The sequence below is a fragment of the Ammospiza caudacuta genome, chromosome 27 (genome assembly GCF_027887145.1).
Source record: "Ammospiza caudacuta isolate bAmmCau1 chromosome 27, bAmmCau1.pri, whole genome shotgun sequence".
NCBI classification, from domain to species: Eukaryota; Metazoa; Chordata; class Aves; order Passeriformes; family Passerellidae; genus Ammospiza; species Ammospiza caudacuta.
Genome location: NC_080619.1, coordinates 2618397 through 2631132, shown reverse-complemented (window position 1 = coordinate 2631132; position 12736 = coordinate 2618397). Strand labels below are relative to the sequence as shown.

Sequence of the window (12736 nt, the reverse complement as noted above, 5' to 3'; positions counted from 1 at the left end):
AAGAATCCCCTCTTGTCACAAAGTACTTCCTTGTGCTCCAAGGTGGCTCCGGCGCGTCCCAAAGTGCCGCTGCTGCACCCTCAAAGCATTGTCTTGCCCCCCAAAGTATCCCCTTGTGCCCCCAAATTCCCCCCTACATTCCACACCGTCCCTTCCCTGTCCCCAGTTGTGGCCCCTTGTGTCCCAGTTGCATTCCAAGTTGTCCCCATTGTGTCCCAAACCACTGTCCCTGCACTCCTGAGCCAGTTTTTCTTTGTGTCCTGAAAATCCTTGTGCCCCAAAATGACCCCACTGCACACCAAAATGTCTCTGTCTTGTCCCAAAGTGTCCCCACTGCCATCCAGCTTGGCCCCATTACATCCCCACCACACCCCAAAGAGCCCTTTGTTATGTCCCCAAGTGTTCCCTCTGCACCCCAGCCACCCCTGGGTCCCCAACTGCTGCCATGTGCTGTCCTTGCTGTGTGTCAAAGCACAGGACATGTGTCCCATGTCCCCACACCTCCTCCTCGTGTCCCTGCCATGCCCTTTATTGTCCCCATGATGTCCCAAAGAACTTTCAGTCATGTCCCTTGCCATCCTTGTTGTGTCCCATCCAGTCCTGGTTGTGTCCCAGCTTGTCACCATCATGACCCAAAGTGCCCCCACCCCAGGAGGTGGCTCTGTGTGAAGGGGACTCATGTCCCATGACTGCGTGGCTCTCATCATGTTTCGCTGTCTGTGGTGACACTGGTGGTGACACAGTGCTTGGTGACACCAGCCAGGAATGTTGTCCCAGGTCCCCTCATCCTCATGGGGTATGAAGGCCATATGGTGTCCCTGAGGGTCACCAGCAACCAAGGAGCACCGAGCCCTTGTGCCACCCATGTCCCTGGGATGTCCCCTTGTTCTGCCAGCAACACCTGACCCCTGGGATGTCCCCTTGTCCTGCCAGCAACACCTGACCCCTGTGTCTGCATGGGCTCTTTTATTTGGGATGGGGCAGGGGCTGCAGCCACGGCCCTGCCCGGCCCCTCCCTGCCCGCCCGCTGGTGCCGCCGGTGCCCAGCAGGCCCTGCCCGCCAGACCCTCCCTGCTCCACCCAGCTCCAGGGGGGCACTGCAGGGCTCCACTGACCATGGGGACCCCCTGAGCCCCCCTCACATCCAGCCCCAGTGGGATGGGGTGGCCAAGGATGATCCCCCAGGAGCCCCTCCCTTGAGCCAGGTCACCGCGCTGCCCTCCATGGAGCCACCAGCGAGGTGACACATGGCCAAGTCCTTCCTGGAGACGCTGCTCCATCAAGTCCTCACTGCCAGGCTCGTGCCCGCACGTGTCCCCAGGGTTTATCCATCAGGGAAGATGTATCCATAGTGGTTGAGGATGTGCTCCACCACCTGGTTCTGGAAGACCATGTGCATGGCCATGTTGCTCTCCTCGCTGGCCGGCCGCAGCAGCGTGGGGCCGAAGACGATGGCGACGCTCTGCACTGACATGCGGTTCTCCTCCTTGTGCTCCACCACCCTGTGGGACAGGGGACGTGTCACCAGCATGGCCCTGACCCTGGGGCTGTCCCCAGAGTCGTGTTCTGCCTTCCTGCACCGGGTTGGGTTTGGGGGAACAAGGGGGTATCACCTGCAGAGGTGGCGGAAAAGGACCTTCATGGTGTCATGGTGGGCGGGTGGCAGGGACAGCACCAGGTCCCGGATGCATTGGCCCCTCAGGGACAGGTCCTGGATCTCTGCCAGGGAGGGAGGGCACGGTGGGGCGCTGGCTCCAGCAGTCACAGCATCCCTGCCCCCACCCCCATTCCCATCCTCATCCCATCCTAATCCCCATCATCTCCCCTGTCCCAGTTCCTGTCTCCATTCCCATCCCTTTTCTATCTCATTCCTGTCCCCAACCCCATCATTTTACCCTTCTCCATCCCATCTCTATTCAATCCCAGTTCCCATCCATGTCTCCATCTCATCCCATTTCAACTCCATCCTTGTCCCCATCCTATACCTATCTCCACCCCCTCCCCATCTCATCATCTCAGCCCATCCCATCCCATCCCATCCCATCCCATCCCACCCCATCTCACCCCATCCCATCCCATCCCATCCCATCCCATCCCATCCCATCCCATCCCATCCCATCCCATCCCATCCCATCCCATCCCATCCCATCCCATCCCATCCCATCCCCTGTCCCTGTCCCTCACTGATGGCAGCGATGAACTTGTCGAAGTGGCTGAAGGGGACGAGTGGCTCTGGCAGCTCCCGCAGGAAGAGCTTCAGTGCCCCGGTGACAACGTGGATGTCCTCCCAGCGCCCGTCATCCAGGTCCAGCTGCTCATCTGGGGGTGGAGCAGCATCTCAGCTGTGCCCAGAGCCCCAGGGATGGGTGGGTGGTCCCTGGATGCCCCCTCCCCTGTCCCTCTGCCCCATTGTCCCCCACTGTCACCGCGGGTGACCGTACCGTGCTCCACCTTGTAGCGCAGCTTCTGGATGGTGGCCAGGTTGCCACTGACCCGGTACAGCCCATCAATGTCCAGACCTGGGCAGATGGAGATGGGGGAAAACTTCCAGTTAAACAATCCACACTGGGATGGGACATGAGGGACTCCTGAGGGAACTCTGGGTCCCCATGTGTCCCTGCTGTCTCCTGGAGGATGCCCACAGCCAGATGGCACATGGTGACAGTGACCAGTACAGCTGTGTTGCTGCCCACAGCAGCCGCACCAGGCTTCCAAGGAAAACCCAAACATCCCACGTAGGCTGTCCCTGGATCTGTCCCCATGCCGGTGTCCCAGGCTGTCCCTGTCCCCTGTACCTCTCCTCTCCACGGTCCAGATGCACTGCAGGACAAAGCGTGGCACCGTCCCTCGCTCCCGCTCACACAGCGCCAGCAGCGAGCAGCCAAAAACCTGGTCTGGGAACACAGCAGGGACATGAGCATGGCCAGGGGACACCAGGAGGGTGGCTAGTGGGGGACAGGGTTGGGGACAGAGGGACTTGTTCCCACCAGGGTGGCTGGAGGTGATGGGACATCATCAAGATGTTGGGTCAGGCTTGGGCTTGGTCACTCAACCCAGTGTCCCAGCTCCATCCCTGCCTGTCCCCTCCCACCCTCCATCCTGCAGACATCCCGAGGGACTCAGCCCCATTCCAGCACCCACCCGTGACAGGTCCTATCCCTACACCCCATCCCACTCTGGATTTGCCCTCATCCCAGCCCCGTGCCAGCACCCCCCGATCCCGCCCCGCACACCCACCCTTGATGTAGCCCCTCTCCCGCAGGGACTGCATCGTCGGCCGCCTCTGCAGGAACTTGCGGAGTTTGTTCCGGACCCGGTTGGTGTCACTCTCGGCACTGCCCGTCGCCTGTCCTGCCGCTGCCGGGGACATGGGACATGGGACACATCAGCTCCGTCCCCAGGGTCCCCGCAGGGTGGGTGGCACTGCCAGGCCCCCCGTGCCCATCCCGGGTGCTCACCTGCCCTCCGCTCCTCGCCGCCCCCCAGCTTCTCCCGGGAGCCGAACTCAGCCCGAATTTCGGCCTCGTCCTCTGCGGAGATGTCGGAGCCCTACGGAAGCGGCGCCGTGAGACGCCGGGCCCGGCCCCAGCCCCAGGGCGGCCATGGGGGATCGGGGGCCCCGCTCACCCTGCGGCCGATGCTGTCGGCGATGGCCTTGTGCCAGGCGGTGATGATCTGCTCCGAGTCGTGCTGGATGAGGAATTCCGAGCCCTCCCGCGTCCTCAGCTGCCGGAGCGATAGGCAGAGGTCAGGGAAAGGGCACGGGGCTGCCGCAACCGGGCGGATTTAGGAACCAGGATGTGGCTGAGCCCGGCGCCAGCTGCGATGGCACCAAACGGTGCCGTGTGCGGGGAGCTGGAGCGGCTGGAGCGGCTCCTCCCCGTGCAAAGCCCCTCCGGGAGCCAGGATGTCCCTTGGAGGCCTCTCTGTCCCCATCAGAACAGGACAGCGATGGGCAGAACGGGACATCCTGGCAGTGCCCCTCTGGGAGCCAGAATGTCCCTTGGTGGCCTCTCTGTCCCCATCAGAACGGGACAGTGACCAGCAGTGCCACTCCCTGCACGTCCCCAGTGTCTGCACTGCCATCCCCTGAACTGGGCAGGGGTGGCATTGCCCTGTGGGCCACCTGTGGACCCTGGGGTGTGAGCAGTGTCCCTCCTGCTGTCACCTGCTCACCTCCAGGACATTCTTCTTGCTGGACTTGTCCCTGCTGGCCCAGGCGAGGGTGGCCCCGCGCAGCTTCACTGTGTGCTCGGGGGTGGTCAGGGTGCTGGGGTGCCTCTGTGGGGATAAGGGGATGAGGGTGGCACCTGCCCACAGGGGACAGGGACACCGGGATGCTGCTGGGGGGTGTGGGCTGCCCTCCTCCAGAACAGGCAAGGTTGCCAGATGTCCTTTGTGGGACCCCTCTGTCCCCGCCTGTGCTCTCTGCAGGACTAGGACATGGGTGGGGCGAGGGTCATGGCCACCAGCTTGGGGACAGCCAGTCCTAGGGCTGCCATCACCTCGAGGGACATTCCCAGCCCTCTCCAGGGACCCTGGGGGGGCTCCAGCTTTGGGGTCCCTCTCAGTGACACTGCAGGAATGGAGAGGGTGGCTGCTCCCAAGGAGGAGGATTTTGCAGGGGGTGAGCATCAGGCTCACTGCTTCTCCCCACGCCCTGGGTTTTGGGGTGCTTTGGCCACCAAGAGCCTCTGCACCCCCAGCCAGAGCCCCGAACCCCCGAGGTGGGGCCAGCACTGTCTCCCCAGCTGTGGGTGCCCTGACTTCCCCCCCCTTCGCTGTCACCACAGGGTGTTGCAAGAGCCACGGCAACTTCTGCACTTCTGCATCCGGAGCTGGGCACTGCGGGGGGAGGAGCTGGACCCGGGGGCCGGCTCTGCTTCCTCCTGCTGGCTCCCACCAGCTCCAGGTGCTCCGACACTGCCACCCCTGCAGGGTGTGCTGGGGGGTGAGCTGGGGTCGCTGTGCTGGGGTCCCTGTGCAGGGCACCTGCCCTGTCCTGTGGGTCCTGGTCCCATCCTTCAAGTGCTGACATCCCCCACAGTGCTGGGGTCTTATTTTTTGGATGCTGGTCCTGTCCCCTGCATGTTGGCCTCAACCTATGGGTGCTGATCCCATCCCGCAGCTTCGACCCCATCCTGTGGATCCTTGCCCTGTCCTAAGGGTGCTGGTCCTATCCTGCTGATGCTGACCCCATTCTGTGGGTGCTGATCCTATCCTGCTGATGCTGACCCCATTCTGTGGGTGCTGGTCCTATCCTGCTGATGCTGACCCCATTCTGTGGGTGCTGGCCATGGTCCCCCTGCTCCAAGAGCCTCTGCACTCCCTAGACAGAGCCCTGAACCCCCACCCCAGAGGTGAGGCCAGCGCTGTGTTCCCTGTGGGTGCTGCCCCTATCCTGCACACATTGGCCACATCCTGCGAGTTCTTGTCGTGTCCCATGGGTGCTGACCCTGTCCCATGGGTGCTGGCTCTGTCCCATGGGTGCTGGCCCTGTCCCATGGACACTGCTCCCATCCCATGGGAGCTGCCCTGCCCCAAGGCACTGGGGCTCTTACCAAGGCACTGGCAGCTGAGTGCTTGGAGTCCTTGAAGAAGGTGAGGATTCCCCCTTCCAGCACTGTCCAGGAGGAGCTCCAGTTCTTCCTGGGGAGGGGAGCAGGGGTCACGCAGGGATAGCACAGCCCCTTTTCCCTGCTGGACTCGTGTCTCCAGAGGCAGGGGACACCGGGATGTCCTTACCGGAGCCGCTTCCCTCTGTCCACTGTCTTGGTCCTGTTGAGCACCCCGGCTTTTTCGAGGCTTTTAAACTGGAAAGTGAAGATGGGGGTGTCAAATTTGGCCCTTGCTCTGCCTGGTGCTGGGGTGAGGGCAGGCTGGGTGTTCCTTCCTGGGTGCTCACCTTCTCCTCCCTGCTGCCTGGGGCTGGTGACACGGGGCTGTGCCAGGCGGAGAGCCCGCTGTCCTGGCTGGAGCCACTGCTGGCCCGCTCGTGGTGGGATGGCACCTGGGCAGGGAGGGGTCAGGTGAAGCCTGAGGTGCCCCTGGAAGGAGGGGCTGGGCTGTGCACCCACAGCACCCCAGAGCTCCCACAGCCCCTGCTCTGTGGGCTTGTGAGGATGTTTATCCCTGGCAGTCACCCCTGCCTGCATCTGTCCCTCATCTCACCCCCATCCCCAGTGCTGTCCCTGTCCTTGTCCATAACCCATCCCTGTCCCCATCCCAGTTCCTATCCCTGTGTTCATCCCTCTTCCATTTCCTGTCCCTTTCCCTGTCCCCATCCCCATCCCTGTCCCAGTCCCTGTTCCCATCCCTGTCCCGTACCGTGTCAGGGGCGAAGTGCTCGGGGTAGAACACGAGTCCCTCGGGGTGGCCGTGCCCGTACCAGCCTGGGGACGAGCCCAGCTCCTCGGGGCGCCTCGGGGACAGGCACAGAGAGGCCCTCTGGTCATAGGAGCCCACAGGTGAATAGTCCTCCTCAGGATAACACTCCAGCTCATCTGGAGACAGGTCTGGATAATCCGTTTCTGGAGTGGGTGGCTGGAGAGAAGAGGAAGTTCAAGATCTTGTGCCCAACCAAGAGATCTGCATCTCTGCGTGTCGCCCAGGTGGGCGCTGCCCCATCTCCATCATCTCCATTCCTATATCTGTCTCCATTCCCATCTCTATCTCAACCCCTGTCTCCATCTCCATTCCTATTCCTGTTTCTATCTCCAACTCAATCCCGGTACCATTCTGTTCTCCATCTTCATCTTCATCTTCATTCCCATCTCTGTCTCCCATCTCCAACTTCCTCCCCATCTCCATCCCATCCCATCCCAGTCTCCATCTCCATTCCCTCTCTTTCTACATCCCTGTATCTGTTCCCATCTCCATCTTTGTTTCCATATTCATCTCCATTTCATCTCCCATCCTTTCTCAGTCTTCAGCTCTGCCTCCATTTTCATCCCATCGCTGTTTCCATCTGCAGTCTCATCCTTTCCTATACCCCTGTATCCATACCCATGCCCATCTTCACCTGTCTCCATTCCCATCTGTCTCAGTTTCCATCTCCATCTCAATTTCCATCTCCATTGCATCTCCCACACCTTTCTCAATCCCAGTCTCCGTCGTGTCTCCTTTTTCATCTCATCCCTGCCAGGATGCTAGGATTTCCATCTCCATTCCTATTCATGTCTCCAATCCCATCCCTGTCTTCAATCCCATCCTTTTTCCATCTCCAATCCCATCCCTGTCTCCATTCCCATCCCTGTGTCCATTCCCATCTCATTTCCATCTCCATTCCCATCCCATTTCCATCTCCTATCCCATCCCTGTCTCCTAACCCATCCCTTTTTCATGTCTCCAATCCTATCCCTGTCTCCAAACCCATCCCTTTTCCATCTCCAATCCCATCCTGGTCTCCATTCCCATCCCTGTCTCCAATCCCATTTCCATCTCCATTCCCATCCCTATCTCCAATCCTATCCCTGTCTCCAATCCCATTCCATTTCCATTTCCAATCCCATCCCTGTCTCCATTCCTGTCCCATTTCCATCTCCATTCCTATCCCTGACTCCAATCCCATCCTGGTCTCCAATCCCATCCCTGTCTCCAATCCCATCCTTCTCCAGTCCCATCCCTGTCTCCAATCCCATTCCATCTCCATCTCCATCTCCATCTCCATCTCCATCTCCATCTCCATCTCCATCTCCATCTCCATCTCCATCTCCATCTCATCTCCATCTCCATCTCCATTCTCATCCCTGTCTTATTCCCATCCCTGTCTCCAATCCCATCCCATCCCCGTCTCCAATCCCATCCCATTTCCATCTCCACTCCCATCCCTGTCCCCACTCCCACCCCTGTCTCCGCCCCACCCCAAGCCCTCCCCGCGCCTCGCCGGGTGCTCACCCTCTGCTCCATGGGACCGTACCGCGTCCCCCCAGGGAGCCTCTCCCGGGGGCTGCCCGTGTCTCCTGCACTGGGGGGGTCCCACGACGTCTCACCTGTCACCGAATTATAGAAAAAAGTCTGTCCGCTTCCTTGGTCCACGTGCTGTTCCCACGCGGGAAGCTCCGGGCTGTGTGCGAGCGAGGAGGCGGGAGAGGCGCCGGCACTCACTCCGTCGGCCGCCTGCCCGAAGGGACAATCCCACGTGGTCTCGCCCGTCACGGGGTTGTAATAAAACAAATGTCCACTGTCCGTGTCCGTGTGGGTTTCCCAGTCCGACACAGAGCCGCCGGGCTCCTCTGGGGCCGAGCTGGCGGCGGCCTCTGCCCGCAGCTCCTGGATGTTGAGGTAGATGGGATCCGGTGTCTCCTCTGATTCCTTGCGTGCCTGGGGGAACACGGATGTGTCACTGTTGAGCTGGGATGGCACTCCTGGGATGGCATTCCTGGGATGGCATTCCTGTGGTGTCCCCACTGTGGTGTCCGGGTGGCCGATGGGTGAGGCACTGAGGGGTTGGATCCTGTCCTGGCTGCTGGGTCACCAAAAGTGACCTGGGCCCCCAAAAAGTGTGGGGCAGGAGGTGCCAGTGATGGGAGGCCAGGAGGTGGAGAGGGGCACCCAGAGTGGGGCAGGGAGCACCCACTGGCACATTGAGGTCCAGCACTTGTGTCACCTGCTGCTGGCAGCACCCTCACAACCAGCACCATGTCACTGGTACCTGCACGACCCACTGTGTGCAGCACTGCAGCAGCACTGCAGCACTGGCACCGGTGTCACTGCATCATCAGTACCTGCATCATCAGCACCCACATCATCAGCACCCACATCACTGGCACCCATGTCACCCACATCATCAACAACTGTGTCCCTGGTACCTACTCATGCAGCACCTGTGTCACTTGTACCTGCATCATCCACACTTGCATCACTGGTACCTGCATCACCCCCTGGATTCAGCACCCCCATCACTGGTACCTGCTCTCCACAGCACCCCCATCACTGGTACCTGCATCACCTGCTCTCCGCAGCAGCCGCAGCACTGACACCCACACCATGAACACCCACAATCTCTGCACTGACACCTGCGGTCCCAACACCTCCAACCTGCTCATCCTCTGCAGCCCCAGCATCTGTGCCCACCCCTCTGGTGGGCACCCCAACACTCACACCCATCTCACCCACGCTTGCACCCCAGCACTCATCACCTGCACCCTGGGACATTTCCAGCACCCACAGCCCCGGCCTCCCGCCCAGAGCCGGATGCTGAACCAGACAGTCCCATCACCACATCCCAAAATAGCACCCCCAGCACCAGCCGGGCTGATCCCTCCTGTGGGGACCCCGGGGTAGGGGGATGTGTCCCCTGGGACCAGGAGGGTGCTGCCAGCAGGGAACCCCCTCCTGTCACCCTTTGATCTCCCCAGCTTTACAGCCTGAGTCTGTCACCAATGCCTGTGGGGACAAAGGTCCCGACTGCAGCCCTGCCCATCACCCCGAGGGAGGTGACAGTCGGTGCACTGTCCTTGGGGACACCCTGGATCAGAGCGGGACAGCAGCTCCATGACACCTCTCATCATCCCCCTATCATCCCACAACCCCCCCACCCTGGTGAGCAGGGCCAGAAACTACTGGGGGTCTGCCCTCGTCCTGGGGACAAGGGACATGGGGGTGGCAATGGGGCATCCCTGGCACCGAGCCCCCCCAGCACCTCTCTGTCCCCTGTGGGTGCATCCCTGGGGGTTTCTCACCCCGGGGGGGTACTGTGTGCCCCCTCCCCACTTTGGGATGAGCATTGTGGCACCCTCCAGCACCCGCAAACCCCCAGGGAAAGCCGAGGGGGAGCCTGGCAAGGGGTGACCCCAAAACACCCCCCTGTCCCCTGGTTGGGAGCACCCTTGGGTGCTGCCTACCTTCCCCAGGTGCAGCATCTGCCGTGCCCTGCTCCAGGCCTGCCGGGACCCCCCCGGCACCTGGTCACCCATGGTGGTGACACCGGGGTGGGGACCCCGTGGGGACAGCGCGAGGCCCCGGTCCCGCCGCTGGCGCCCTGAGCAGGGCCCTGCACCCACCGCGCTTCCTGCCGGGGCTCGAGGAGCGGAAGAGACGCCCAGGGCGGAACCGGCTCCTCTCGGGGCTGTTGTCACCCGGCACCCACAACCTGCCACTCGTCACCCGCTCCAGCAAAGCCCAGGCCACCCAGGAGCTGCTCCAGGGTGATGCTGAGCAGGAATTGCACTGGGGGGATTTTGGGTGCCCTATCTGGTGTCACACTGCTCAAATGGAAGCTGATCTGGAGCTGCTGTGTCCCCACAACACTGGGACCATCCCATCCCATCCCCTCCCATCCCATCCCATCCCATCCCATCCCATCCCATCCCATCCCATCCCATCCCATCCCATCCCATCCCATCCCATCCCATCCCATCCCATCCGCTGCAGATGGTGGCAGGACCGATGGCACCATGGTCCTGCCATGCCCGATGGTTTTGGCACTGGTTGGATTTGGGCAGGAAGGGGAATGTTCCTGTGTTGGCACTGGGGTTGGGGACTATGCTGGGTCACCCCCAGAGGGGCACAGTGGCTTTGTGCAAAGGGCACAGCTGGGGGCACAAGGTATAATATGGGGTGAAAATGAGGTGAAAATGGGGTGGACAATGGGGTGTAAACCACAGCCCCCCACCATCAATACCCCATTTCCTCCAGCAACTCCCCCAGGTGCACAATCCCTCCAGCCCCCCTGGAAGTGGGGGACACCCAGGCTGGGGGTGCTGCAGGTGCCCGGGGTCACTCCGAAGTGAGGGGCTGGAGACAAGTGAGGAGTGGACAAGGTCGGGGGTGGCCCCACCCCTGTGCCGGCGCTGCCTCACCCTGTGCACCCCAGCCCGCCTTGGTGGCCGGCGGGGACCCCCACCCTTGGGTGCCCCCTCGGGAGGTGCAGCCCAGGGGGCGCTGGGCAGAGCCTTTTGCTACTTACAGGTGTGGGGTGAGCGTGGCTTTGGGGTGTCGGGGCGCCGGCCTGTGCCGGGGAGCACCCAGCACACACCTCGGTCAATGGGTGCTGCGCCCAGGTGAGGCTCCCGCCCCGGCAGGGAGGAGCTGCCGCGCTTCCCTGTTAACCCTTTCTGCCTCCTCTCACCCCGGAACGCTCAGGGAGCCTGAGGGATCACTGCAAAACACCCCAGAGACCACGGGGTTCTACGGAGTAGGGGGCTGAGAGAGGCCAGGGGTGCCCATGAGGGTGGGGAAACTGAGGCACGGGCCTGGGCCTGAGGGTGGACGGTGTGCGGGGGTGTCCCTGTGTGAGGGGTCTCTCACACCTTCAAAATGATTAATTTTGTCAAGCCCCAATGGTGGGGTCACCTGCAGATTTGTCCCATGGGGTCAGTTCGGTGGGGAGACTTTGGGGATCCCAGCAGTGGCTGTGGGGCCGGAGTGTCACCCCACTCTGTGCCGGGGGTCACAGGCCATGCTGGGGGGACACGGCCACTGAATCAGCCGAGAGGGCAACGCTCAACACCCCCACCCGCTAACCCCCCCCTCAACGCAGCCTCTGGGGACAGCAGCGGGGATGTCACCGTACCTGAGCCGCGGGGCCGGCGCCCGGCCACCTCCTGGCCGCGTCCCTGTCCTTGCCGGGGGCGCAGAGGGTCTCGGAGCGGCTCTTCCCGAGCGGCCGAGCGTGTCCTGGGGGGTCCCCGCATGTCCCCTTGGCAGCAGTGGCACCGCGAGGTGTCGGTGTCACCCGCGCCAGGTCATCCAGGGAGTGCGAGGGTCTCACGGGCTCGGCCGGGTGTGGGGTCAGCCCCGGGAGGACCCGAAAAGAGCTGAGTGATGGTGGTGAGTCCCTTTGGGGCACCGAGTCTCTCCTGGGCACCGAGACATTCCTGGGCACCGAATCCTGGAGCACCGAGTCCTTCCTGGGCACCGATTCCCTCTGGAGCACTGAATCCCTCTGGAGCACCGAGTCCTTCCTGGGCACCGAGACATTCTTGGACACCGAATCCTTCTGGAGCATCGAGTCCCTCCTGGGCACCGAGTCCTTCCTGGGCACCGAATCCTGGAGCACCGAGTTCCTCCTGGGCACCGGGCATCCTCCTGCCGGCTCCCCCGGCTCGGCGGCGCCGATGAACCGATACTCGTAGGCTGGCGGGGGCTGAGGGACGAGCACGGCCGGCTCTGTCGCAGCGTGTCCCGATGGCGGGGGGTCAAGCGGGGCTGGGGCAGCGATGGGCGGCAGCTCCTTCACGTACTGGGCCGGGATGTAGAAGGGCCGGGCGTCCCCGCTCCTGCGGACGTGCCACCAGTGCGGGTTGGTGCGTTTGAGCAGCACATAGCGCTCGTTGGGTTTGATGGAGACCAAGGTGCCGTCCTTGGCGCGGTACTCGAAGCCGTACTCCACCAGCACCAGCGCCTCCTCCGCCGGCCCCGCCGCCTCCATGGCCTCCCCGCGCCTCCGCCTGCGGGACACGGGGCAGGGGAAGGTGACGGCAGCGCCCAACCCCTCCTGGGCCGAGCACCCCCTAACTCAGTTCCCTCGGGGTCCCCGCTGAGCCGCCGCCCTACGCGGCGGGCTCGCAACCCGCCCGAACCTGCTGGAACACCCTGGGGTCACCGCCACCATCGCTGCCACCGTGCCCCAGACCCCAAAGGCACCGAGCCCCAAAGCACCGAATCCCCGGTCCCCGCTCTCACCTGCGGCCGGCGCTGGGGCGGGGGCGCGCCCGCGGTGCCGCTCGTGCCCGCGCCGGGCCGGTCCCGACTCGCCCGGTTTCCGCCGCCGCCTCGACGAGAGACGGGGCCG

At 62.7% G+C, this 12736-nt stretch overlaps 1 protein-coding gene across 1 annotated transcript; it reads right to left on the bottom strand.

Annotated features, from left to right (window-relative positions):
* Positions 1–1142: 1142 nt before the first annotated feature.
* On the bottom strand, positions 1143–12373 carry ARHGAP27 (Rho GTPase activating protein 27). Its single transcript, XM_058820468.1, has 15 exons — positions 11516–12373; positions 7897–8322; positions 6328–6543; positions 5906–6010; positions 5746–5813; positions 5562–5649; positions 4177–4281; positions 3628–3726; positions 3459–3549; positions 3238–3357; positions 2796–2894; positions 2442–2519; positions 2185–2319; positions 1614–1719; positions 1143–1502 (listed from the first exon to the last, which is right to left on the bottom strand). The coding sequence occupies exons 1-15, from the start codon at positions 12371–12373 to the stop codon at positions 1325–1327; spliced, it is 2772 nt and encodes a 923-aa protein (XP_058676451.1). The 3' UTR covers positions 1143–1324.
* Positions 12374–12736: the final 363 nt, after the last annotated feature.

Excerpts from the sequence above, each read along its gene's own strand:
- ARHGAP27 (XM_058820468.1), bottom strand. The coding sequence starts at position 12,373 with ATGGAGGCGGCGGGGCCGGCGGAGGAGGCGCTGGTGCTGGTGGAGTAC. Across the intron at positions 3,727-4,176 it reads GCAAGAAGAATGTCCTGGAG|CTGAGGACGCGGGAGGGCTC; the intron begins GTGAGCAGGTGA and ends TCGCTCCGGCAG. Across the intron at positions 1,503-1,613 it reads CTTTTCCGCCACCTCTGCAG|GGTGGTGGAGCACAAGGAGG; the intron begins GTGATACCCCCT and ends CCTGTCCCACAG.